The 27802-nt window shown below is 36.3% G+C and overlaps 1 protein-coding gene across 1 annotated transcript in view; it reads right to left on the bottom strand.

Moving 5' to 3' along the window:
* Positions 1 to 1023: 1023 nt before the first annotated feature.
* The window catches only part of LOC139110491 (uncharacterized), a 196646-nt gene continuing 169867 nt past the window's right edge, over positions 1024 to 27802 (bottom strand). Inside the window, exons 4-13 of the mRNA XM_070670304.1 lie at positions 22972 to 23109; positions 15508 to 15717; positions 15117 to 15377; positions 11335 to 11451; positions 11121 to 11234; positions 10825 to 10968; positions 6632 to 6834; positions 6344 to 6495; positions 6192 to 6264; positions 1024 to 6045 (exon numbers count right to left, since the gene is read on the bottom strand). Of these exons, the coding sequence (XP_070526405.1) occupies positions 6024 to 6045; positions 6192 to 6264; positions 6344 to 6495; positions 6632 to 6834; positions 10825 to 10968; positions 11121 to 11234; positions 11335 to 11451; positions 15117 to 15377; positions 15508 to 15717; positions 22972 to 23109 (1434 nt within the window). The 3' untranslated portion in view covers positions 1024 to 6023. The remainder of the gene's footprint in view (positions 6046 to 6191; positions 6265 to 6343; positions 6496 to 6631; positions 6835 to 10824; positions 10969 to 11120; positions 11235 to 11334; positions 11452 to 15116; positions 15378 to 15507; positions 15718 to 22971; positions 23110 to 27802) is intronic.

Below are 27802 nucleotides of genomic sequence, written 5' to 3'. Positions count from 1 at the left end.
TTCTCCAAGCTACGTCGCAGTTAACCTTGAGTGTCTCGTAAACGTGTGCGCAGAGCAAAGTCACCAGTCGAGCCTAGTTGCACAAGCCGTGCCTTCCCCCCCTTCACTCATTCCTCTTCCGAAGCCTTAGTGGAAAGCTGTGCGACGTGGTGCACTCCGCGGAGTGATTTTCGACGATTCTCTACAATCCAAAGCTACCGAGACTATAGACTTATTTCGTGTGACCGTGTATTATTCGAGTGACCGCCCGAGAGTGTCGCGGGGAAGGAGGGACATCGTCCGCGAGAAAGACATTGTACTACGTATATCCCGGTACCTCGCCCGGGTCGACCGATGTCCGAGTTCGAAGCCTGGCGTCATTTGCACGGATATTTCATTGTGCAGCTCGTCGTGAGAACCGCGTAATATTCTCGACGCCGCGATTGGCCCGGCGCGGATAATGATTCCGCGATCTGGAGTCTGGTGGCACCACTGGCTCACTCCACCGACGCCGTCGACGCCGCGAACATCGTCGGAGGGATTCAAATGGCTCGAACTGGTACGCCGGAGTGCACGAGAATCGTCGTCGCATCGAGATAATCTGCAGGTATTAAAATATTCTCCAAGCTACGTCGCAGTTAACCTTGAGTATCTCGTAAACATGTGCGTAAAGCAAAGTCACCGGTCGAGCTCATTCATGCAACGCAACGTGCCGCGTGTAATTTTTGTGTATTCTCTACGCAGTTTTCTACGATCGGACATTATCGGGACTGCAAACTCGTTTCGTTTAACCGTGTGCTTACTCGACGGCTATTTCGCGAGCACCGTGGAGACGGAGACATCATTCACGGCTACTTCACGATGACGAGGCTGATGAGGAGGCGACCTAGATGCCGAGCGGTATCCGGAGCATCCCAAAGGTAAGTTCAACAACTCATTATATTTTCTTAGAAGCTGAGAGGCTTAATCATCATTCAAATGCGACGAATTCAAGCTACACTGAACTGTTAAACTAAAAAATAATTCTTTAAAACGATCAAATAATCCTGTTAATTTCCAGTTTATTTCGTAAGACATCTTTGTTTCCTACAATAATTGCAATTGCTGATTTCCTGTGGCTCTTACATAATTGAATCTATTTTATGTACAGTAGTCCCAATATTTAATTCGATTCAATTTAAGGTGACAGTTCAGTAGATGGCTTTTATACAAATTGAGTGAAAGATATATGTATATATGTATACGAATATAATTACGGAAAAAAAACGATATGTTTTCAATAACTTATATAGCTGTGTCGTAAATTACATTACGCTGTTATAATTGATTTAGCGGAGTAATTGGTCAAACAGAAATTAAGACTTGTTCGCTTATTTAACTATTTCTTGCAACGTTGAATTTCTTAAATAACATATGAACATAGAAACAACGAAAGTTTCATAATTAGTACATATAAAATATTACGACATCGGAAAACAATACATTGATTTTAATACATGACAAGATTTTTATGCGAAGATTGCACTGAAAGTAATGATTGCTAATTTGCAAAGGTTTAAATCTTCACAGGCAAAGATACGTGGTTGTTACAATTTTTTACGTGGCAAGAAATTAGTCATCTTAAATAATAATCTTATAAATATGACATACCCTTTGAAATTTCACTTAACATCATTTTTCTCGGTGCGTGCAAACAAAAAGGGAATAGCAAATTTAAATACATTAATTGTATTTGCTAAAAATTAACAAGGTAAGTCGTTCGGAGAATAATATAAAGAAGATATTCTACTTATACGGTGTAATTATAATGTTATCATTTAAAGGAATGTCGTTTGAAAATATATGCACTTAAATAGAAATTAATATTAAATCTAGCTTGAATTTGCTTAATTTAGGCATAAAATGGCCTGAATCTGTGTCGTAGGGAAATATAATAATATATGCAGAAGTGTAATAATAAAATTATAAGATTTTAATTTTTTGCTATTAAAATAATGACTTTTAATAACTTAAAATGTTATGAAACGATTAAAAACTCAATTATATAAATATAATTAGAAGTTTATAAAAGATTTTTAGAATATTTATATAGAATAGAATTAAAAAATTATTAAATTGGTCCGTTCCTTTAATGACACAAATTCAGGTCAAACTAACGATCTAATGACTAGATATTACGCAAGTTACCATCATTTCCCAATAAACTGAGAACGTATGTATATACTTTAAAGTGACGTTAGGCAATTTTGGATTGATCATCAATCCACGATTACAATCGCGTTTATGTATATGCTAATCGCAGGTTTCGCCGCAAAGCGGGTCCGTTTTTGCTTTCGCTGTGTCGACTCCTAAATTCGGTTACGTCCTAAGTTAAATCTAAGTAACGTATAGATACGCGGATATAATGGTATATATACATACACACATGATTTCTTTTTATATACAGTATCGTTAACTACAGAATGTCATCAATGTCGTCGAACGCGAGAAGAAAATGTAATGATATAAGATTACAGGAAATTAAAATCAAATGATTAAAAAATACAATTAATAGTCGAAGATGGATTATTTTATTATAGAAATAATCCATTGGGTTGCGTCATGGTACGCTCACAACGACATTCTTAGTTGGCGAACATATCGTGGCTGCTACAAAAATCGTACAAAATAGCATAACGGAGCATTTGTCGAGATTATAACGCGTGTAAGAAACGGAAAAAAACGGGAGGGTGATACCATATAAGTGTCGAGAGAGAGGTTGAGAGAATAGGAGTGCTTGAACACGAATGACGATCATAGAATCGCGATATAACGTTACGAGTATTAACAATCTAACACGCACGCTGCTTAAGATGGTACAATACAATTAGTCTCTTATCGGTAATAATTGATTTACGATAACGTGCATGTGTGACGTGCATGCAATCGTTGAGTTGTTACATCTATGGAAAATTGCCACGAGCTTACGGCACAACCAGATCTCGTTCGAATGTTCGTCAATTGTTAAAAATGGAATAAACTTGGACGAAGACAGTCAAATACTTATAAAATCTGAAGTGAACAGACGGATTTCGTGTATTAATTGCTGCATGGTAAATTTATAAAAAACATTTAATTAGACTTGTTAATAGTAACAAGTTTCGGCGCATTATCCACATGCTCTTTTTATCTATATCTATAGTATTATGTTAATATTATCTATAAAACGTTTGAAAAAACATTTTTTGATGGAACGTGTACGTTAAAAGTTTTATATGCTTAAAGCATTCAATAATTAGAATTATTTCATAACCAGAAATTCTCGATAATAAATACTTAAAAGGTGTACATTGAAAAGTAATTATGACGTTTGTATTCGACGCACACCACGAGATCACGTCGCATCAAATGCCATATCTATTTTTCAGTGTACGTATAAATGTAATAAATATATTGTAAAAGTATAGATAAAATGGTTAATCGCACTTCATGAATAACTTGATGGTATAAATGTTAATTAATTATTAGCTTAAAAATACGCGTTTATTAAGATGACTATTCATTACGCAGATCTGATTTGCGCAGCGCTCGCATTATTAGTTGTTTCAATCCATAAATGATACTTTCTTTGTTACGCGATCTGTCTGTACACTTTGTCCTAACAATAAGTGCATTTCGTATCTGCTTATTTTCTATTTCATTTACCGAGAGAAAAAACGCATTAAAAATTTTGCAAGAATACACATTGCTCGAAAAAATAAATCGTACAGCAAAAAATTACAATTATTTCCAGCTTCTTAATAATGTGTATAAGAAATATATTGGAAAGTGTGGAAGTACAATATTTTGTCGATGAGAAAAAAAACCTATTGACTCTTTCTATCAATAGCGATACTTTTTATTAATGTTGAAAGAAAATAAAAGTACAGATATAGAAGCCTTGTTAAAAACCAAATCAAAAAAGTAAAAAAAAAACTTAGTGACGTTTTATTTTGTACCGTATTAAAGCATGTGGAAGAATCGTTAAATATTTTTTCATACGTAACCGTTCTTACTTTTTCAATTTTCACGTGTGCACGTCTTTCGATTAAATAAAATCGTGATGTGGTTTACATTCTGATTTTCATGCAATTTTTCTCTCAAACTTTCGAGCAAAGTCCTAATCCGGCGAGTAAAATTTGAAACAGTCCGTTTTGTTTTCTATCTTCAATCATGCCATCGCAATTTTTCGATATTCTATCGTGCCATAGGCAATGTTCATATATCCAGGAGAAACGAACTCTTGGTCCCAATAACTGTTCGGAAACACATGTGTTCTTTTTTCAGATTTATCTGAGCAAGTATTTGAACATAGAAAGAAATAAAAATTTTATCTGTCACGTTATAGCAAAATTGTAATCTTCGTAGAATAATATAAAGATCAATAAATTATATATGCGTAAGTTCAATATATAACAGTAATAAGTATGATTAATAGACATATATGATTTCGCGACAAACAACAACGCATGAATTAAGAACACATTTGACATTTAATATTCCATAATTTTATTTGGTAATATTTCACATTTTATCAATTTTGCATTTAATACATTTCCGCTATGTTTGATCAAAGGCACGGCAAACTTCATTTACATTTATTAATTCTCGTTAATTAATGCCGAACCTAATTTGTTTTGGGAAAAATCAACTTTATCGATTTTTGACAATCATTTTTAATTTCGGTAATATGCAGATGTAGCTTGAAGCTCCTGCGAACATGTTTTATTGCTAAATTTTTGAAATTTTGCAATTTTTACTTGTAAATCAAGTCACATTAATTATATTTGTGTAATTCTTCATTCATATATTATGTTCACGTGCGTTACAAAAAACAAAAAATGACATGAAAGTGCTAAATATTTATGGAATTAACATTAAATATATGAAACGCGGGTTTGTGGTTGAGCCGTGTTACTTTGTCGAAAACATTTTCGACTTTCTTTTTTATTTTCCTCGCTTCGATTAACTGTCCTCGCGATTAATTCCTCATCCTCTTAAATACATACATGATGATTCTTACGTGACAATATATTTCTCGAACTAATCGCGCGGGCTTATTCTACAGGAACGACCCTATATCTCACATTTGGGAGATGTTAGCGTATATCAAAAAGACTATATACAAAAAGTTGAACGCGCTGACCGCGTCTTTTTCGAGCAGATCTGAGACTTTCTCTGAGTTACACTCAGAATTATTCGGAAATATAGAGTCGCGATTCAGATCTTGCTCGAGAGAAAGGTAATCAGCGAGCCGATGGCTTAGGAACTATACTTACGGTTACGCGACATTATCCAGCGAATTTCATAGTCGTTTTCGAGGTGTTCTTAATTCTACATCTGCGCCACGTTAATTATGAAGACTTGTGGTCATTGAGACGCTCGAAATTTCAGACTCTGCGTTTTCGATTCACAAATATTCATCAAAATCGATCTGTACAATCTCGTTTATTGATAATTAAAATTTTTGGTATTGATTATCATTCAGACGTGATCAATTAATTAGTACAGTCTTGTTGATTATAAATATTAAATAAAATTTATCTCACGACTGTACTGTATAATGTTTCTTCATAAATAATCCATTTTTCCAATAAGACATTTGGAAAAAGAGTTCAAATAGTTTGACCATTGAAAAATTAATATCAAAAATGTAATATTTAATGTATTATTCAATATAATTTTTTATATCTCCTTTTCCTTTTCCTTGCTTTCTCTTTCTTAAACATATAACGAGTAATAAAAACGCAATAGAAAATTAATGTAATTACTCTGATCGATTAAATACTGTTCTTGATAATACTATTCGCCACTGAATGTCGTTTCTGACGATACGCAAACTCGCAAGACAGAAATATTAATTTGCCCCAGTAATACTTGAATTCGCTGTTCTTCATTTCTCTTCTTAATTATTTTTTATGCAGAAACTAACTACGATTACGAATATATTAATATTTATAAATGTATTTTTATATCTATTTATATCAATATCGTTCCCATTCGGCTTGTTTCGGCATAATTTGCTTTCACTGGGCATTCATCTCAGACCTTTAATATATAATTAAAAAATTATTATTTTCTGTATTATTAAATACATAATTACTATATATTGTATTGCAAAATTAAGAAAAAAGTTTAATTAATAACAGTTAAATCACAAGAACATTGTGCCAATAATATAACGCAATACTCACTTTAAAGCTTTATAACGTTCCTTTTCCGGATTATTATCGGGCGGCTCACATTCAAAAGATGCTAATGCAAGCGCTGTAATAAAAGAAATAAAACAAAGTATTAATTTTATGTACTTATATTTCGCAACGGAATAGAAATGAATGTAACATACTATTTTCTGTGAGTACGGGGCTTGCTTGGAGAAAAGCAATAACGCGTGGATTCTTTTCAAATGGACAAGCAACTTGTTTCCACGCAATAAATTCAGTCACCTGTTTCGCTAATTGCCAAAACTTTTCGAAGTTAATGTGACCGTTCGGTAGCCTGAAACATAAGAGGTTTAGAGCTTTAGAAATTAGATCGTCGATTTTTAAATGCATTGTTGTATATGGATCATGAAAGTAACGTATTGTCATATAATTTTGATCAGTATTTCGTAAAATTATTTGACGTTGATTACTTGTTACTGCAACCCTCGTTGAGGAAGTACAAATCCTTGACGAGTAAGCTGAAGAAGGGTACGACAATTCGTTGACGTTCATCTGTAGCGCCAGCACTACGCCACATTGCTGCCTTCAGCGTACTACGATAGCTACTGAAGTTGCTGCTCGGGTCCATTTGATGCTCCAAAATTAAAAACTTGGCAGATTGTACCTTCGACCACTGAAAATAAAAAAACCAATTAATTTTAATAATTCGTCGTGTTTGAATTGCACACCGAAAGGCAGATATGGGCTGTGGGGAGCGGCGACGGCGGCTGGCGTACGTGACTTTCCTTTCTCTCGGCCGCAAAGTACGAGAGGGTAGTAGTAGGGTGCGTTTTCCCCTCAGTCCTCGGTGACCTGTGCTCTGCGTAACAACTACGCGCGCGCTTCGTGTGTGATTCGACGCACACCACGGCAAAGTCACGTACGCTAGCCACCGTCGCAATACCACGAATACCATTCCTGACGATGAGTGTACAGTCTTTCAATACATATAATACATTTATTTTATATTTTAAAATATTTCTTTTCATAAATACAATAAATATAATCTTTTCACGTGTGGATTTAAAAATATATCTAACCATAAACCAATTCTTTTCTGTTTTAGTGAAACGTGAGAAGCCAACATACTCTTGCTGTGGATATTAATCAAGAAACGAAGCGGTATCGATTCGTTGATCGTTTCGGGAGTGTCGTTGACTGATACTTGACTGACGACTAATCGCGCGTGACTTATTTTTACTTTAAAATTTAGAAACGGGAATGCGTCCAGGGTCGGTCGATTAATTAGAGTCTACTATTCGCGAGTGTTGTGAATGACCTGTGGCGATCTGAGTTCTGAGAGGAGGACCAGGTCTCGGATAGACATCGGGCATCAGCGGAGCAACTTTAAGGTGAGGATTATTTTCTTGATCAATAAAAAATTAATAGTTTTTTGCTATTTATCGAGATTGACTTTTCGTTTTGATAATAAATATAAATAATAAAAAATTTAATAGTTAGCAAAGAAAGTAATTCAACATTTTAGAAATTAATTATATTAATGTATTAGAAATATTGCTCAAATTAATATTCAGTAATTAAAAAACTAATTAGAGCCGCGTAACATTTTTTTAAATAATATTGATTACTAGAACGTCTCTACAATTTATCTTTAATTTTTTTGTTACAGATTCTTCGCAACTCCGCTTCTGCACATCGACCGGTGAGTCAAAAATATTTTTGCATGTCATTATTACGAGATATTGTGCACGTTAGAAACATTAAATATCTTTTAAAAGTTATGAATTAAATTGCCGTTAATTTCTTTATTGTTTAAGTGTTTTTTAAATATTGCAATAAATAATTTATGTATATCTTAATATAAATTTTTGCATATGTCCACAACAAAGAAACGTTTTAATATAAAAGTCTATGTCTTTAATTTTTGAAAACGTATGTTCGCAATTATCTATTCTATAAATAATTTTCTATCTTGCACAAAATCTTGTTTTGCTCGCGGAGACTTTTGATCCTGTCTCCCAGATACTTGATCTCCCGAGATTTCCCCTTGCGTCGTGAGAGCCATTTTTCTTGGCTCGACTTGATTCGACTCCGCCGGAAACGCCCGTCTAGCGCAAAAACAGTAGCAATCGGGGACTTCTGCCAGATCCGGTAAATTGAAACTGGTTACGTCGGAAAGGATGTTGGAATACTATCGTATGAAAAGAAAGGAATCCACTTTCTAAAAAATAAAAAAATTAATGAAATAATAAAAGTATCGAAGCGGAAAAATTACAAGTAATAGGACCCTGCTTTTAAACTTAATAAAAATCTAAATACTTTAATTTGATCGCTTAAAATAAATTAACGTTAGGAACCCCTTAAAATTTCAGTCACAAATTACTGAACAAATCCTCTCTATATACCGCTGACATATTTATTTAAAATTACAATAATTATTTCGCGTACTTTCTGTATAAATCAGTAGGTCTAGGTAAATGAACATCGTACAAAACAGAAGTCGTTCGTATTAAACGTTAGTCTGTAGGGGTGTAACGTGGAGAATTAGAGAAAAAGTGCAGAAAGAGGGAAAATAGAAAGATAGGGAATAGGGCAAAGCGAAACAGGATGAGATGAAGAGGTAGAACGTGGTGAGGAGGGAATGGGGAGTGAAGGAAGAAGGGAACGGTTGGTTAAACTTGTAATTGAAAACGAGGAAAAACCTTTCCATAGTTCGATATTTCTCGTGATTTGATTCGCGGCACGATCATATTACTAAAAAAAGGACGAGCATATTTCTTGGTATAAAGTGTACAGCAATTGACCAGGTTCTGCTTTGATTTTAAATGGAAGATCAATATAGTAAGAAATTATAATAAAAATATGCGAGATACTACGAGATAAAAAAAAAAAAAAAAATACTTTCCACAGTAAATAAGTACAAATTCGATGATAACTTAATTGTGTTAGAAGGTATGCACGAAATTGCGACGATAATCGCATGAATAGAAATCAGAATGCAAGGAACGAATTGCCATTGTTCTTTTAATTCGAATTCCTATTTGCAAATCGTTATTATCGAATTTAAAGTCGATCATTCCGTGCTTCAATTCTGTGCTTTAATTAGCTTCTAATTAATTTCTCATTAGCTAGGTAACATAATAGATTATATTTAATTAAAATTTTATAATAACTGATTACATATTACTTTCGCATATATCGAAATTCCGTTGGTCATTTTAATTCCCCCTTATTAACATAAATCACTTTTAAACCATGATAAATTATCTTTCGATTAATCGTGAATAGCAAGTACAAAAATGACTCAAATATTAAGAGTATTTTTTCTCTCGTTTAAAATTATTACATTATTTTATTACCTATTTTAAAACTCACGAAATTATTGAATGCAGATTGCATTTTTCGATTTTAGAATTTTAAGACTAAAAAGGTTTCAATCGGCATATCTTTTGTTATAATTTTCCGGAATGTAATTTCTTATTATAAAATTTATGGGCAGTTTAACAATTATTAAAGATTTAATTTCTCTTCGCGAAGCTGAACGTGTATTGTATACTTTATCCCATAATTATTGACATAAATATTAAATATATGGAAGCTTTCGGAAGCGCTGTCCGAGAGAGCGTTCCACCGGGAACGACGACTGAATTAAAGGAATTCCTGGATAGAGTGGATCCATGTGGAAATTGAGAATACGTAATAGCGCGAGTCTTTCCCCGTGGACGTGGAACGTTGGCCGAGCAATTAGCTAATTCCCAACGAGACGAAAGGAACGGCAATGACGCGAAGACAATGTTGCCCAGCAACGCCGTTTAACTTGAAACTTTTTAATTAACGCAAATCACGAGTCACATTTCGGGTCTTTTCTGCGGCGTCACGACCAACCGCGATAGGAAAAATTCAATTCGTGGTAATTCAGTTGTTCTGCCTCCACACTTTTTTCGCCAATTGCCTAACATCTTCCTTTCATAGCAAGTTGAAATTAACTTCACAGTACCGATTTTTATATAAGTTACCTAAAAATAAAATTATATTATTATTTGAAAACTAAATTAGAATAGTATCTCTGCACAGAACAAAGTTCTTATTTAATAGCTTTAGTTTTAAATCGATTACATGGGCGGTTACGTTTATAACGTTACACAGTTATCTCGGTTTACAAAATTCACAACCCGTTCGTTACTTTACGATGTAATTTCGCGTAAAAACGAGAACGAATAGCAGTTGTTTTTTATTATTATTTTTATTATCCCACTTTCCCTTTCAATATTTTATTTTAATGTAAAAAAATGCGTAAAGACTAGCCGCTCTACAAATATAATCGCACTTTTCAACTACGCTTTTGCCAGTATGATCGAAAAATCGGGAGATTTATGCATGCATTGTCCAAATCCCTCTGTGCAAATAAAATGAACAAATGTTAGAGTTTCCATTTACCGAATGTAATTTTCGTGCAACTCGTTATTTCAAGATTTTAATAGAATTTCGTGAAGCAATTACGCCGATTCAATGCATTATTAAAAATAGAATAAAACATTTGCAATATTGGCGATAAGATGCATATAGGTGCATACACAAATAGATTTAGCATTATTTCTCTGATATTTTTAAAACAAGTATTAATATTATCAATCGGATAAAAATGAATATGTTCTTTTCTTACCGTCTTTTTCAAACGGGATATCGGCGACATATTGAGGCCAGCGATAATCGCCATTAAAGAATTGAAGTTACCAATATTAAAACATTCCCTTGCAGTCTCGATCCAATATTCAACGACGCGAACGCGTTGCTTTTTCTTTGCGTGCTGAAAAAGTAAATACTTTTGGTTAAAACAAATTTATCGCATCTGCTAATCTTTTAAAAAATTAAAAAAAATTATTTCATCGTTTATTAAAGATTATTAGGTACGAAAAAAAATGTAAAGACAGTTAACATGCGTTAAGTGACGATACTTACCTTGCAGACTTCCGTCGCTACGAAATAGCTCAATCTATTAAACCATTGAACGTACGATTCTAGATTCCGGGTCTTTTTCATATCTTTGAAAGACGTTTCTAAATGCGGCGACTCCTGGCAGAATAACGAAAATTGTAGCATTTATATTTTTCCAACGTTCTAATATTAAAAATAAATTCGAGTGAGATGCGATTTTGTCGATAAATAAACTCACTTTAGCGAATGCTTGAACAAATTCCTCAGGCCCGATGTAAGAGAGTCTTTCGAGTTCTACATGAGTCAGTTGTTGCGCCAGGACAGTAGCTGATGGACAGAGTTCGGTGATATCCACCTAAATAATAAAATTAATTTAAGTTAGTTACTTATTCCCCTTGTTACAAAATATTGAAAAATGATATCCTTTACGCTTTGAATTAATTGCGAGTCTATACGGATATACGGTCATTTGGCGGCTTTGGTTTCTAAGAAACTTTAGGTCGTGAAAAATATACGTATATATCTTTCCCGATTGCGGCATGGAAAGCAAAGACGTTGCCGAGAGGCAACGAATAAAATCACTCGGTCGCGTGATCCGTTTAAGAGGAAATGGCACTTTGAGACGGACTTTCCTCTATCGAATTATATTGCCGATCGTATTATCAAAGTGCCAGGCGCAGAAGTGGACAGGGACTAAAAAGACGAAGAAACTGCTTTGACGAATATGTCCGCGATAGAATGAGTTCAAGAATCCTCATGTAGAATTTTGATTTAAAAGATATCGTAATCATTTTAAATGTCTCGAGAAGAACAGTCGAAATATATATATATATATTTTTGCGGATAAAGAATACACTCGAGCTGCGTAACGTTTCGTGTAATAAATGAATACTCGCCATTGAGATAACAAAATACGTAAGGACCCCCAGGTTTAAATTCCACAGCGAAAGATTTAATTGAATAATTATTTTAGCTACTTTAAATTAAATTGAAATTGCCTTGTGATATAGTAATACTTATTATTCAAACATAGCGGAAAGTTTAAAAACCTATTACGAGAATTATTTTCATAAAATTTTACTTTATTTCGTACAGAAAATTTTAATGCGTTCGAAATATGAACGAAGTTACTTAAATTAGATTTTGATACTTTAATTGATTTAATGTTCAACATTTAAAATAACATATAGATATATTATGCTGCAAAAACGAGTTATACTATATTCAATTATGAACTTGCGCTTTTATTTTTATTCCATATAATGTGTTAAGAAATTGCTTTTCCTGACAAAGGCAATTTTAAGATAAAGTAAAGCGAGTAGATAACTTGTAACAAAAAGTGTCATGCACACGCCACGTTTTCTCATGCAGTTTCATTCTAAGAAAGCGAGACTCATCTAAACCGACGGGGTAAAAATAAATTGCAAGTTAAAACGAAATTTCTAACGAAGGCGGAGAGGATGCAATCGCGAGATATTTCTACCAGCTTTCGATATAGGATGCACTTAGAAGTTGCTCGACAGAAAGAAAACAAATATCAAAAACTCACGATTGGTCTAGTAAGTTACTTCTCGTCTCGAGCAAGGGAAGGGGAGGAGGAGGAAAAAAAAAAAAAAAAAGGGAAACGGTCTTTTTCTGCCGTGACACGTAATGAACGACTGCCGCGAAAGTACGACAAACTAATAATTCAACTCTTTACGCTCGAGATTACTTTTATCGTTTCGTTAACGGATAAAACAACGTAATCGTACTTTGAAATCTGCGAGCATGAAGCACCGAAGATTTCAGTTTAAGCGAATTAATATATCTCGGCTCTTCTAATTAAAAGTTAACATACAAGTTCGGAGAAAGAGCGCGGATCTTGGTTATCATTCAGAGTTACGAACATAAAAAGAAATATATATATAAAAAAAAATGAAGGTATCAGAATGAGAGGAAGGTACGGAGAATGCGATATGATTGGTCTAGAGAATTGTAGCTCGTTTCCACGCTGTCGTCGTGGCACGTACGGTTGAAAAACGCGCGGAGGCGAATTTGCGGTTTAATAAGCCGAAGCTTCGCGAGAGCTCGACGTGCTCTATCCGCTCGTCTTACCTCGTCTTCTTTCCTCTTTCTTAATATTTCTTTTGCCTCAACTTATACGAGCTTTCGTCTCTCCCTTTCAGTCTCGAGCTCAATAAATAATATCCACGCAAATTATGTATTACATATGTTAAAACGAAATCACTGTAGCAATAACGATCGAGCGATATAATGATTTTTATTCGTATAAAATATTCTGTTTTACTTGAAAGATCACGTGTAGGTGTTAGCTTCTACTTTTTACATAAATGTACATAGTATCGATCAAAAGCTTCGTGCAAGGAGGAAAATTCTGTTTTATACTCGGGAAAACTGTAACCGAAAATGTCTTATTTTCTTGTAGAAATTTTGCCACATTCGTCACACAATCGCGGAATTGTTTTAATATTCTTTATAGCGAGCTGGCCAGAAATTTTATTCCACAGAAATTTAAGGGAAAAATTTTCGTTTTAAACACGTGAATATCTAATTTTATTCCCGTCCCGCACGTAAGTGCATAACAGTTATTTCGTATTCATGGCAGAATTATTGCGTGCGTAAGTTCGATATAGATTTCCCCTAACTTAACATTTATATCCCGTCGATATTAGTAGGTATTTCGTAGGATAATCCGATTTAAAATGAAAAATAACGTTTGGCCGTGCTTCCGAACGTTTATTATGCGACGTATAAATAAAAAAATAAAATTCCAGTAAAGTAAAAGTAAATTTGACATTAAAACTTTGCACTTTTATATATTATAAAAGAAAAAAAAATATACTTTTCATTTCTTTTAACAGACGGAAATGTAATCTAAACATCTACTTCGCAATCACGTATGAAATTCAAATAACTTTCGGAGAGCTATTTAAACTTTGAATTCACTAGACACTTAAAGCACCGAAAGTGGATAATCTGTACAAGTGTTATCTGCATCTCGGGGAAACTCCGTCTTCTAATATCACCGTAATCCTTCGCGCGTTTACGCGACGCGATCCAGGCAGCGTTCTCGCGGAAGAGAATGCGCAGCCACACAATTTTGTTACTGATTAGCCACACGTGACACCGGTCCGGTATATTTAACTAACTAATGTAGCTGCTAATTACCTATTAGCGGGCGTTACAAGCGGTGGATAGGCACGCGAAATCAAATTAACGGAATGGTTAATGTCTCCCGGTATGGAAACTGTGCTAACAGGATTAGACTAACCGCACAAAGTGCACGCGCGTAACCCACACGTGGACGTCCAAGTTTGTGCGTTTCGATCGGGATGCGCTTATACAACACAGAAACATGATAGGAACACCTACATTCGTACGTAACGTAACAGTTGTGATAACGTAATCCATGTGGGGAACAGCGCGGAAGTGAGAGAGAGAGTGAGAGAGAAGGAGGGTGCGTGAAAGGCGAGAATACGTTACCCGAAGGTAGAATATTATCGCTTCATTATGCCGAAAGTCCTCGAAGGGTCAAAGCGATTACAGTAAACCGAGTAATCGGGTTCTGCAAGCCGGTTACACGAGTAAAATCCATATTGAAATTGTAGAACAATGCGACACTCGATTCAATGCGCGACTGGCCGGGCACTCGTATATTTGGTCTCTTATTATTTCACTTCGGCTTGCGTTGTATCAGCTTTACAAATTTTACAGTATTATAAATTACATAGAAAAATCTCATTAAATTACATTTTTGTTACTCGGACATTTTACATCGCGAACATTATTCATTTCTCCTTTCTTTCTCTCACTAAAAATTAAAAAAAAAACCGAAACAAAAAAAAAGGAAAAAAAAAACAACGGGTATCATCAGATACAAACTCTTCACGCATAATCTCGGTGAGATTGGCGACGTTGTAGTTCGGAAAATGTCGCGCTAAGCCACTAACTAAGCCGAGGTGGGACAGCGAAATGCAAGCTGACGGCCGCAAATGGGCGCTTGTACCGAAACTCACGAACCTGTGTAAGCTGCTCCGTCGCAGCCTCGGTCGCCAGTCTCGCCAAGCCCTCTTCGTACCTTTCCAAAGCCGTCAGTCGTAGCAGTAAGTTTTGTAGCAACGCTGAAACTTCCTGCCTCGCCGCGGCGTCGACCGCCGCGACTTTCTGCGTGATGGACCTAACGTGGCCCATCACCCTCTCATCCCGAAAATCGTACGGGAATGTTTCTGTCCATTCCGCCAGTAGCTGTACTAGCCGCGGCACGAAGCGATGCAATCGTTCCTAGATTAGTAACAATAGACTGCATTAATATGAAAAAGAATAAAATGAAATAATGCGCGATCTTAATACGTGATATCGTCAGGTCTCGCGAATGTGTCGTTTCCAAGATTGGAACCGTATCTCTGCTCACCTTACCGCCCTCGCCATTCAGATTCTGTTGATGCTCACATAGAGCGCAAACCTCGCCCAAAAGCTCGTGCGGCTTGATGAAGAGTCTCGCACTCAGTAAAAAGGCAAAAAGATATGCCCGATCGGGATAATATTCCTCCGTAGGTACCATATGCTGCACTAACGCTTCGAGTGAGCCTGAGACGAGGTTGCCATCTCGATACACCAAAGCCTGAAACAGTATACGGGTCGGTTTAGATATAGTAACGCGATAACGCAGTACCGAGGAATTAGCATATTATCTTCATCATACTCGGAATATAGCGATTAATTTAATAGGAAAGTATGTCAGAGCATGGTAATATTTTTAATAAATAAGAGTAAGACAAAGTTCAAAATTACAATACTATATATACAAATATTTTTTATGCAAAGTATTTTATTTAAAAAATCTGTATTTCTTTAATAAATTATTAGAATTCTTTTCTAATTACAAATTTTTTTTAATAATACACGTTACAAACTAGAAGTTCGTAATTTCGGAAATTAAAAAAAAATTTTGTTTTTTTTTGTTGTATAATTTTGCGTTATGTTCTTCGTACACGAAACTTTTACGAGTAGATACGTGCGCGGAATGTAAAATTTGCTTGGTAGATACTGTCGAATGCCTCCGCAGAACGCGCTTTTGAGTTAGCTCGTTTCAAAGTTGGCGAATGCTAAATCTGCGCATCGTCAAAGTTGCACTCACAGCCGAGGTGAGCTCTAACAAGCTGTCGGGTGTTCAAATTGGATTCCAACTTAAACTTATCGCGTCTTAATGCGACATTGACGAGGTAATATTTCCGCCATGAACGACCGTTCAAGTTCTGGGTGCATCCGATTATCTCAGTAATCGGTAATATCATTCCGGCAATGTGTATGCAAATTTACGTTTTACATATGTCACACGGGAAGAAACTTAATAGGAACACATTTAGTATACTTTATCACTTTAGAAATCAATAATTGATTAAGATAACTAAAAAAAAAATGCCACAAAGTATGCCTTTCTCTTTTGCATATTATACAATATTTGCCCACGTTGCACGTGCGTTAAAAAAAATTTTTTTTTGCATGTTTTTCCTATTGCGATATGTTGAAAATATTTAAGTAGCTGATATAAACTTGCATAATCCATATAAAGGATTTAAATGGCTCAAGCTTAACTTCCGTTAATGCAACATCGACGAGATAACATTCTCATCCGAACTCCGCGAGTAGTATAGAAAGTTTTAACGCAGACAGTCGGTCGGTACGCCGGTTAATGCAAGTGTGAGAATCTACCTCAACTACATATGTATTGCATTATCCTTTTCTCTCTATTTTTTTTTCCTCCTTAACTAAAAGCTAATTCAATAATGCATCTGTTCTTAAAATTTCTTTCAAACATTTTCGCGCGAGTCTACTAAAATGTTTTTTCCTACAAAATTATATAATTTTTTTTTCATCACGAGAAAAAAAACAATTTTATGTTTTCCTCTTAATAATATTAACTTTGCGTTAAAAACTTTCTAATTACCATATGTTGTAATAAAAATATTAAGTAAAATTTTTAGATTAACGAATTAAAAAAAAACATGCCTTTCGACGCTTTCTATTTTCTGCTCCGATAATTTATAAAATAATGTCAGTGCATTTATATTTTTTTTCCCCCTCTTTCGTTAATGTGATTTTTCTAAAGATGCAGGCATTAATTAAAATCGTCACGCATAATCATTTTCTAATAATTATTACTAGCTGCTTTAACTTGCAGCTTTGTGGTATTTTATGATGGCGGATGAATATTGTTCGACTAGGACTTTACGTGGCTTTGAGAAGTTTTAGGTTCAATTAGTTTATTGAAACGGAGGGCAGGAGGTCGTAACGGTACGCGGTACTATTACGAAGTTTCCACAGGTCGTAAAGCGTTTCCATCCGTGCCACCTATTTTCCAGTAACTGCAAGTAACGAAGTGAATATCCTAGTGTTGCTTTCAGTTTCTCTTTTCTGCGTTCTCAATTTCGGGTTATGCTTGTTAAAAAAAAAAAGAAAAAAGAAAAAGTTAAACTACACAGTCCCTTTAAATAACTTTAACGTAAAATTATTTCTTATACTTTATCCGTACAAATTGCAATTAACGCTCATCTACGACATCTAAGTTGTAGTTATAAACGTTCTATCGCGGTTACTTGTTATTTCGTTCATTTTGTTTCTCAATTCTATACGTTTTTCATAAAACGCGACGGCGGAAACGTAATAGTAACCGAGCGTTTAACGATTAAAAAAGCCGATGGAAAAAGTATCTTTAATAATAAAGTATGCACCATATAAGACAATGCAATTAGGTAGCAACTTATCAAGGAGCCGTGGATGAAAGGTCTTATGTGAGGAAAATCAGACATGATAAAAAATTAAGTAGAGCACTCCTCTTAAAGCGGCGACGCTGCTCTCGTAAAAACTAATCGTAAGGCTGATGAAAAATTAGAAGACCAAAAAAGACGGAATAAAGTTTCTCGTAGGTTGATGGAAAGTTTAACTCAATTTTATTAAAAGAAAAAAAAAAATACGAGCGCGAGAAAGAGAGAGAAAACAAAATTCTTAAGTCCATACAGGGACAGTAATGCAAAAGTCCGAGGAACAAAGAGTAGGAACATTTTGCAAACGGAATTAATCAGATGAAAAAACATACAGTTCTTTGAGACTCTTTTGTAGTTTGAACAAAGCTCTCAACGTTTGCGATGCTATTTCGCTCGCTTTATGTGTTTCATTAATAAAATGGCAAAATGCATTAATAGTACTTATTGAAACTGTACATGGTACCTATCGAAATTAATTAAGCACTTAAAAGTATTACGTATTTGAAACTCATCGAATAAAAGAATTATAAAAATCGTAGATATTTTTATTTTTCGAGCGAGAAATTTGTTAGAATAATGTACAAAGGCTACGAAACAGGAACGTGGATACGCGTGTTTATAAATGGCTTACTTCTTTGATTTATGATTCAAGCATATTACTTGCAACAAAAGCTTTGTCTCCTCGGCAATGTAACATTCTTCTTATCCAAGATCAGGATATTCTAGGATTATGTGCGCGTTACGAAGCGTATTTAGCATAGTATTACATCGCTGAAACGTTATCCCTTGCAGTGACTGCAGAATGTAAACCATCTTATGGAATAATCCGATAGTCTCAAGACTGAGGACTCAAAATAGTTGGAGGATCCATCGATCAAAAGAAAGAGAACATGAGCTTGTTCTGCAGAAATTGCATGCATGGAGATCGGTTTCTATCGTCGCAACGAATTTTTAGTTCGAAAACCATGACATAATATTTCGTGATTTACAAACTGAAACGCAGCTTTCGAACTTGGCTTTAAATCGGTTATTACGACGTACAAACTTGCGCAACAGACAAAGAAACTCGGTTACGAATCCACATATCATAAGTTTAGATTATATTACGCACGCGTAATTATCATATTTAAATTGTCTCTCGCCTGAAAACTTAGATTCATTTCACTGCACGTCATTTATTCTCACCTTAATTAAAAATATCTTCCTCCGTCCGCGTATTTATCGTTCTTAGCAAATGTTACCCGCGGTAATGCCTGTAATTCGCGTGTGTGCTTCTCGGCGCTTGAAGAGTTTAATAAAGCGGATTCGCGGCCACTTGTGAATGCGAGTATGAAACGTTTTTACCAACGTTTTTCGTAATATAGGCGAAGAAAAATGCATAATGCCGGGCAGATAGAAAATAACGGTGGAGGCAGAGGGGAAGGGTTTTGAATTCAAAGCCCTCGCGCTACCGAGCGTTTCTTTATTATACTATGCTGGGCCTTCCTTTTTTTTTTTTTTCCCCTCTTTTATTCTTTTCATCCTCCACATATTCTTTTCTCACTTCGACAAATGCACTTATATTTGCTTCGACTGTAGGTCAACTGCGATTTTTCCGCATTCAACCTAATAAAAGGTTTGACGCTTCTCTCATTGTTACATCAAAAGTTATAATAACAACTGTTTCCTTCTATCGTACAGAGCACAGATTTTTTTTAAATATAAAACTTTGTCAACCAAGCAGCTTTAAAGTAGAATACTCCATTATTTGTCAGACAAATCAATTTACCGATGTATTTCGTGGCGTTTAATTTAGGAAGTAAACCGACCTCGTGAAAAATAAAAGCACTCGCCGATGTGACTTTAAATTGAATTAATATATTTATCTATCGCTGTAGAATAATTTAGCATTAATCTATAGTTGCAAGATTATTAGGTTAAAAATATATTCGATGTAAAAAGCATTCTTTTTCCCCGTAACTTCGTTCTTTTATTATGCGACATTAACGCTCGTCGCAGATGGTACAGGAGAAATTAAAGAAATTTGCATAATCACAATACTGCGTAACTATTGTTACTCGCAACTTCGGCCAGACATTTTGCTAATCTACCTTTTAATTAAGCAAATATGCGAGCGCCAGAGCAATCCGCATTAGCAGATGCGTCGTACGCGTCTCCACGGAAATAATTCCTCGGCTTCGTCTACGCGAATATAACTAACAACAATAATTTTGTTTTTTCCCACTTTCCCCCTCGTCTCTAATCTTTTTCTTATCTCTCCTCTCCCCGTCTTCTTCCCGAGCTGAAGTGAAATCGGAAGGAAGTACGTCCGAAATTTAAAAAGCCACATTGAATATTTACGAATCCATTTAAACGCAGCTTTAGCTGTAACGCTCGTTTCCGCGAGAGATTTCGAGATTAGTATAACCTGGAGTAAGACAGAAAATAAATTGGCGGCATAATGGCAACGGAATTGGTTTCTTTGCTGTGGAGAATTGCTACAAGACACGCAGGATAGACCTTTACGTTCGTGATTCGTCTATGTCGCCCCTAAATGCGCTCACGAGATCCATCGATCGAAAAAAAAAAAAAAAAAAAAAAAAAACAGGAAGAAATAAAGTTTCGATTTAAAGGATGACTAATCCTGAAAACATTAATTTTTTTTGTAGAAAATTTAGAGCTATTAAAGACGGCATTTTACACGCGAACGTAAAACGGTAGCTAGTATAAAAACATTTTGCAATTTTATATTACACGTACAACATTATTTGACTTTAAAGTGCTTTCTAGCAGATTGTTGTAAATGCATTTTAATTTAATCCAGCATTTTCACATATACATTTAATATTCCTGCTGTTTAAATAAGGACGTATAAAATATTTGAACGTCAATTACAACTCTTCCTTTTTTTTTCTTTTCCTTCTCTTGACTTTTCCGCGTACATGTGCTTTTACTTTAAGTACTCGTATAATATTTCGTATATCGCATTTGCTTGTTTACTTGAAAAAGAGCATAAAGAAAAACGTCGTATTGCGATTCTCGAATGCTGCACGTTACGCATATCGACATGAGAATATGCGAGATATAAATATTGTAGATCTCAGTATACCGCGTTTCCAATTTCACTTCTGTCATATGAGCGCGCAAAGATGAATACGCAAATATGTAAAGATGGCTACGAGCCGCGAGACGACGCTTCGATATATTGGAATATCCAGAAAACAGAACAACGGGTCGTAGTAAGCACAATAAAACATACCTCCAACTTCATCTAAACCTGCCGTCCCGCCGAAACTCGTATTCCGCCGCTTTTTTCGATTATAAACTGCTAGACGAGCGCGGTAAACGACGTAAGCACTGTCGATTTTGCTGGCTCATGTAAATCGATGGACACCGAAAAAAATTGCAAAAAAATTCGACCGAGGCGAAAAAGCGAAAGAGCACGGAGAAAATTGGGGAGGGAAAGCGATGAAAAAAATTGTTGACGCCTATCAGAGGCCCCCCTCCCACCGACATTTCGGAACGAGCTTTTGCGAAAGTTCGATTACGATACTTATAAAGCTAGACGGGTGATGTCGACTTGACAATTTTGCAATGGTAGCTTCGTTATTTCACGCGCACACGTTACGGTAAAAAGAACGAAGTCTTTTTAAAACGGTAGCTCTTTTTAATATGCTCGTAGAATAAAATCAACTCAAAGAAATAATAAGCCAAAAAAAAAAAAATGAATAAATAACAGTCAGGAATGTTAATTGAGAAAGAAACAAATATCGCAGCGATAATAATTATAATAAGTATATATCGACGGGATTCGGTATACATCATTAGATTGCCGCGTCCGCGGATGACCAGTCGATTCTATCTCTATTCGCGTCCCTTTTGTCCGATGTTCGCCCGTGGATTTCAACCCTCATCCAGTCTTCACTGCTCATCCCTCTGCTTTTCGGAAACTCGGTGAAGCGGGTGGAGGGACGCAGATAACGGTTTTAATTCCGTGCAAATGGATCGACGTGCGAAAAAACGGCCGGGAGAATCGCCGGAGAGGCAGATTGATGGACTGCCGGGAACAATGGTTAACTTCGGAAGTAATCGCTTAATTCCTGAATTCTAGCTAGCTCCTACTGTCCGGTTAGACTCTGTATTGCGTACTTTCCGGAATCTTGCCACTACCCTTTCCCTTTTAACTTATGCACGAGAACGTAGCGTTTTTTAATCCTCTCACGCACGGATTATCTTCTTTCTCAAGTGCGACAAAAGCCGGGAGACTTATGCAGCTAAGCATTTAATGTCCACCAGCAACGCGATGTCTTAACGCTTTTTTTTTTCCTTTCTTTTATTATTTGTTATAAATAAAAAAACATTTTTCTATTAATTTAATTAACTTTCGCGTGCATTAACGGAAAACAAAGTTTGGCGTACAGAGCTTTAGGAAATAGGTCCTTAGATCGAACGTAATCACGATGATTTCCCATGTCAGTACAAGTTCTTTTTGCTCTCCATTTTTATTCTCGTTGACTGGCTCGACGAATTTTACCCGATGCATAGCAATAAAGGGATTCGCTCAAACTGAGGTAGAACGAAATAAACAATAGTGCCCAGCGAATAGCCGCTTTGTCGGTTGGTTCTTTTGCCATGATAAAACTTTTGTCGTGGTGGCACACTTGCGAGAAACTTTTCCGAGTTATCGACAAAGGAAGAAAATAGTTCGTTCCACTTTCATTCCGTTACTGAACGATGGCGTTTTGCCTGCTGAAACTCATTAACTTAACCACCTAACTGAACAATTAAAAATACTTGACGAATCAAATTTTAGAGTAACAAAGAGAGTTGTAAATACTGCAAATCTCTAGGAACATTTAATATTAAATTAAGAAGTACAAAAGAAATTGCACAATTACGCAATCGATTGTTGCAAAGAATTTTACGCGTAATTAATTCTTTAATTTCTTTTTTTTTCTAATTCTTGCGGGCAAAATTTATATATGTAGATCTCTAATAAACCCGAGTGAAAATTAATTCCCACTGTTACCTAATAATTAGTTAACCAATTCGTGGTTTATTTCGTGGCTGTCTAGCAAAACTGTCATTTATACAAATATTTAAATGCATATAATTATCGGTTGTGTACTTACGAGCTCTGTATCTATGCCGGCACCATCTCGAATGTTTTCGTGATCGACACCTGCACCATTGACCATACCAGCGCTCGAACCAGTGCCACTCGCGCTTGCTTTTCCACCAGCACCGCCGGCTGGTGTTTGCGGTAAGCTCTGAAAAATAAAGAGATTTATTTTTCAGCGATACCGAAAAATATCCATTTGTCGAACGTGTCATTTATATCGTCGCAGTAAAGTACGAACAAAAAACTGTATACGCTCCAAATATTCTTATTCGCCGCAGCACACATTCGTTTAAAAATTATTACATCGTGACGAGCGACCTGTCGAATTTATATATCTCCATCGGAACTTCGATAGAGGCAATAGTCCCCCGATTTGTTTCCAATCGAAATCCGTGCTGAAATCTCGTCTCAATTCCACCTCGGCGCGATCGTTCCTTTTATTCGTAACATCTTGAAGCTTTTCTCGAACTTCTTCCTTGCGGCGTTCCGTAGCAAACGAAGCTGCGCTCCGCCACGAACGCTGGCTTTTACGAGGGGGGATTAGACGGTGTAAAGGACGATCGTAAAGGGAAATTCCGCCGAGCAGAACGTATTTGGCTCGATCGCCTCGGTCGGGGTGAGAAAAATAGCCGCCAAGACAAAGCAATTTGTATGCACCGGGGAAATGTGCGCGCGACAACATTATACCGTGCGAGCCCGACTTCGCCTATTCCACATTAATGGAAGTTTCGCTGCTCGGCGGTTTTCTCAACGAAAGGATTACGACGCGGGCCTTTAAATCAATTTCGCCAACGTGATAGAACTCTTCGAGTTTCCGACGTCAGGATTGATCGCCTGCCATCCGCGTCCCGGATAAGGGCGAAACATTGCGAAAACTTTCACGTAGCATCCAGTCGATGCACGTTTTCAGTGACAAGTAATAATTTTTGAATAATCTACCCGGGCGTGTTTCGCCGCGAGGCGAAAATGTACGGCGTTGTTTCCTAAGTAAGATTGATCCCCCCCTCTTTTTTTTTCTTTTTTTTTTTTGAGCCGCGACTATCCTCGAAAATTTGTCGACGTGCTCGAGAACAATTCTCATATTTTAATTTTTTAAACGGATTTAAATGATTTATTCCAAGTTTGATACATAAAGATAGGGAAAGATAAATTTTAACAAAGCTCTAACAGAACTGTGTTAGCTTTCTTTACGGATACATTGATTAATTAAATACGTTAAGGCAAATATTCGTTCTTTTGAAAGTTGTGAATGCGAAAAAAAATTGTCTCTCAAAGTAAAAATAAAAAAAAAACTTAAACTCTACATTTTATTAAACTAAAGTTGAGAAAATATTTTTTTTTAATGAAGTAGTGCCTTTGTACCCCAAAGTACAATTCGCGAATAAATAAAAAGGGCGGATCGCGAATGACACAAGGAAGCGAGAACATTTTTCCTCAGTTAGATGAGCTGTGGAAGCAAGACCTAGGAAAGATCTGACTTAAAGGTAGCTAGTGTCTCCGCCCTTCGACTCTATTTCTCGGCGTCGTCATGTTTCGTGTATTGGTAATAGCGCAAAGTGCTCTTCTCGAAGTAATAGCGGCCCGGGACGACCCTTTAAGCGACGTTCAGCACTTTACGACTGCTCTTTATAAGGACACCTTACTCTCTGAGGCGCGCGCGTACACGTCGTCGTCCCTCTCACCTTTCCGAACACTTCCAAACCGATTCGCTTCCGTGCGGTTCAAGGAAAAAAGTAGCCGAAGTGTATGCGAAGGCAGAAATTTTTCCCCGAGTCACCGCGACCACGGCATTTTTATTTTCACAGTCGATAAAACGGTGATTAAAGAGAAAGTAATTCCTGCTTCTTGATTGATCCCGTCGAGCGCAATGTATAAACGTCCTCATTAGATTTTATAATAAGTTTCGAGTTTAACTTCAACTTAATTTCAATTGGAAGCGTGAATGTTCTTCGTAATAAATTTTAAAGTTTCAATTCCGCAATTTTTTGAATAATATTCTTCGAGCCGAAAAAAAAAGAAAAAAAAATCCGAATAATTGTTGCGAGTACATAATTAAAACGATATGTGTCAATTACTTTTTTTTAAAATTATATCTTTTGGTACACAACGTTCGAGTTTCCTAGAACCTTTATGCTATAAAACATAATGAAGGCAGCTTTCTCGCGACATTTTGTACCGATGCAAATCATTTTTCTCGTGCCGGGTTTATCGATGAGCAAAATGCGGAAGAATAAAGGATAGCGCTTCGTACAATCACCGGTACACGCCCTAGAATTCTTCTGAAACTGAATTTCTTCTCGAAGACCGTAAAGTGCACCGTAAAAGAGCAACTAACGCAGTTCTGAGAAATCGCGAGTAGTTGAAAATGCAAAGAGGACGTCTGCAAAATAAATATAATACAGCGCGAACAGGTGGACAAAGAAAATTCGATGTCCAAAGAGAATGGCTGGGCGAATAGTCGATCGGTTTCGTGTTTAATTCAGGGTTTAATAAAAAATAATGGAGAAAAAAAAAAAGGGGGGAGGTATTAATAAAAAGTTCACCATACATTGTTAATCATGATTTATGGCATTCATGAATAATAGAAACTCCCGAGGATACTTCATCATCGTCCGTCATTCGGTAGTGAAATAATTATCATCTTCTCCTAATTATACTTTTCACATTATTTAAAAGATGTTTTGCACATTCGGGGGTGTATTTATTGATTTATAAATATAGCGCGGAGCGTCTTGTTGAAAGGACCTGGAGATCGGACAATGCCATGAATTTTATACTCTCGCGTTTTCTTTTTCGGCAGGATAAAGCATGGGTTTCCGTCACATATTTTCTAAGAGTATACGCAGGAGTTCTCGCAGCGAGGTGACGCGCACGTAGAAATGGTTAATTTATCGCGCGTCATAAATCTCCTTTTTATTGTTTTAGACGGTTCAATATTTGGCGCGAATGAGAAGGCAGCGCCGTAAATTTCGTTTGCGTCGCGGACCGCGGAGCGTATACAAGAGACGCATCACATTTTATTTCGCGTACATACACCCGACCTCATTTCAACCGAAAGTGTTTTATTCGCCGATTAACGAGGTAAACCGGCTGTGGGTGCAAAAAGCGGGCGGGAGATTTTGAAAAAAACGTGACGTTATTGATTATTTAATACGCCCGATATGTTTAAGCTGGGAAAACGATATTTTGTACGCTTTGTCGAGGCTCGTTCTCATAAACCAGGTTCAAAAGGCTTTATCACGGCGGGAAGTGAGGAAAGCGGGTGCGCGCGTGTACTCGCGAAAGTGTACCGAGGGTACTGACAAAAGAGACGCGAAGGTGCTACAGTAAAGGCGAGTAAAACGTAAGGTAATGCAGGAGGTGCTGAGAGGAAGAGCGATATTACAGAGTCGGAATGCTTGGCTGTTATTACTCGAGAAACTCAGGAATTTCTCTATTATTTAAGGAAGCCCAATACATGGTCTGACAAAAGGTAAAATATTTCGGTATAATGCGGAATAGTCGAACAAATACTGTAGACGGCGATTAAATAATAGCGTTATTAAGAAATCAGTAGAAAAACAAATACGTAATCGGACTAGTCAGTTTACCGAATCAATTAAACAAAAATAATTACCCAATAAAAAGCTTATTTATTTAATAATCTCGCGACTCTTCACATCGAGTGCTGTAAAATATTGACAAATATAATATAACAGCAATATAAAAAGAACTTTCCAATTAAAAAACAAAAATTGAATGAAAATTAAGACAGGGAGTCGGTGTATAGAAAAATTAGGCGACCATGCGAGACATTTTTGTATCCCGAGAGAGAGGGCGGGGAGGAGGAGGAGGAGGAGGAGGAAGGAAAGGGTGAGAAAGAGAGAGAAAGAGAACGCGTACTTGTGAGAGCACGATCTGGAAGCTTTCGGAAGGACTATAACGATTTTCACAGTAAACATTTGCCCATAGCTTACGCTTGCTCCTGTGGCTCAAGTTAAATTGCCTTCAAAATTGCATCTCCGCGGGCGATGCGCTGCGAGAGAACTCGAGCGAAGAGTACCATCGCGAATCACTCGCATAAATTTCAACCCTAAGCTCCTCGAACTCGCGCGACGCTAGTCGCACATGTAATTAAGCGATAATAATGATAAGGAACGTTTCAACGGAAAGTACTCGCGCGGGCCTTGATCGCGAAACGCGGGCAGATTTTTGTGCAGCTCCGCTTATCTTTAGAGAATGTTTATTTCGTAAACACGCGCACCATCTTCAGCCGTTCTCCGATAAAGATTGGAAAGCTTTATAACAGCAAAAAGGAATTTTTTAAAATAAACGAGTTTTTCTTTTTCTTTTTTTTTTTTACGATTGACAGTTTTTAACACGGTCTCGTAAAACCGGTCATATATTAATGCGAAAATATCAAAGGATTAACAGCCAATATCGTATTTTATTCGTAGATAAATTTAAGAAAGTAACATAAAGTTCTATGACAAGGCAGTGTTTAAATATTTCAACCGTCAGCGTAAATTTCCTTTCGCGAGTACACTATTGCCAAAAGTGTAATCATTTATTCAGCATCGTGATGGTCGAGCGAGTAACAAAGCGTAGTCCATTTGCAACGACAGAATTGGAATTCTAGCCAGGACATCTCAGTTTTTCGGTACAGCATACGTATCCGTTATACGTATGACGGCTGCGCCGGCCAAACAAAAATCTGTGCCAAAATTATTCGGCAAATTAAACGGTTCCAACATTAATATATATTCATCTCTACTTGTAATTAATGAAAGCGTAGGAGAAACTTTTTTTTTCAAAAATTCAACATAAAAATTTAGATCAAAATTAAAGTCGCGGAACTAAAA

This window comes from Cardiocondyla obscurior, linkage group LG20 (assembly GCF_019399895.1).
Source record: "Cardiocondyla obscurior isolate alpha-2009 linkage group LG20, Cobs3.1, whole genome shotgun sequence".
In the NCBI taxonomy this organism is placed as follows: Eukaryota; Metazoa; Arthropoda; class Insecta; order Hymenoptera; family Formicidae; genus Cardiocondyla; species Cardiocondyla obscurior.
This window is presented reverse-complemented; position numbering and strand designations above follow the sequence as displayed.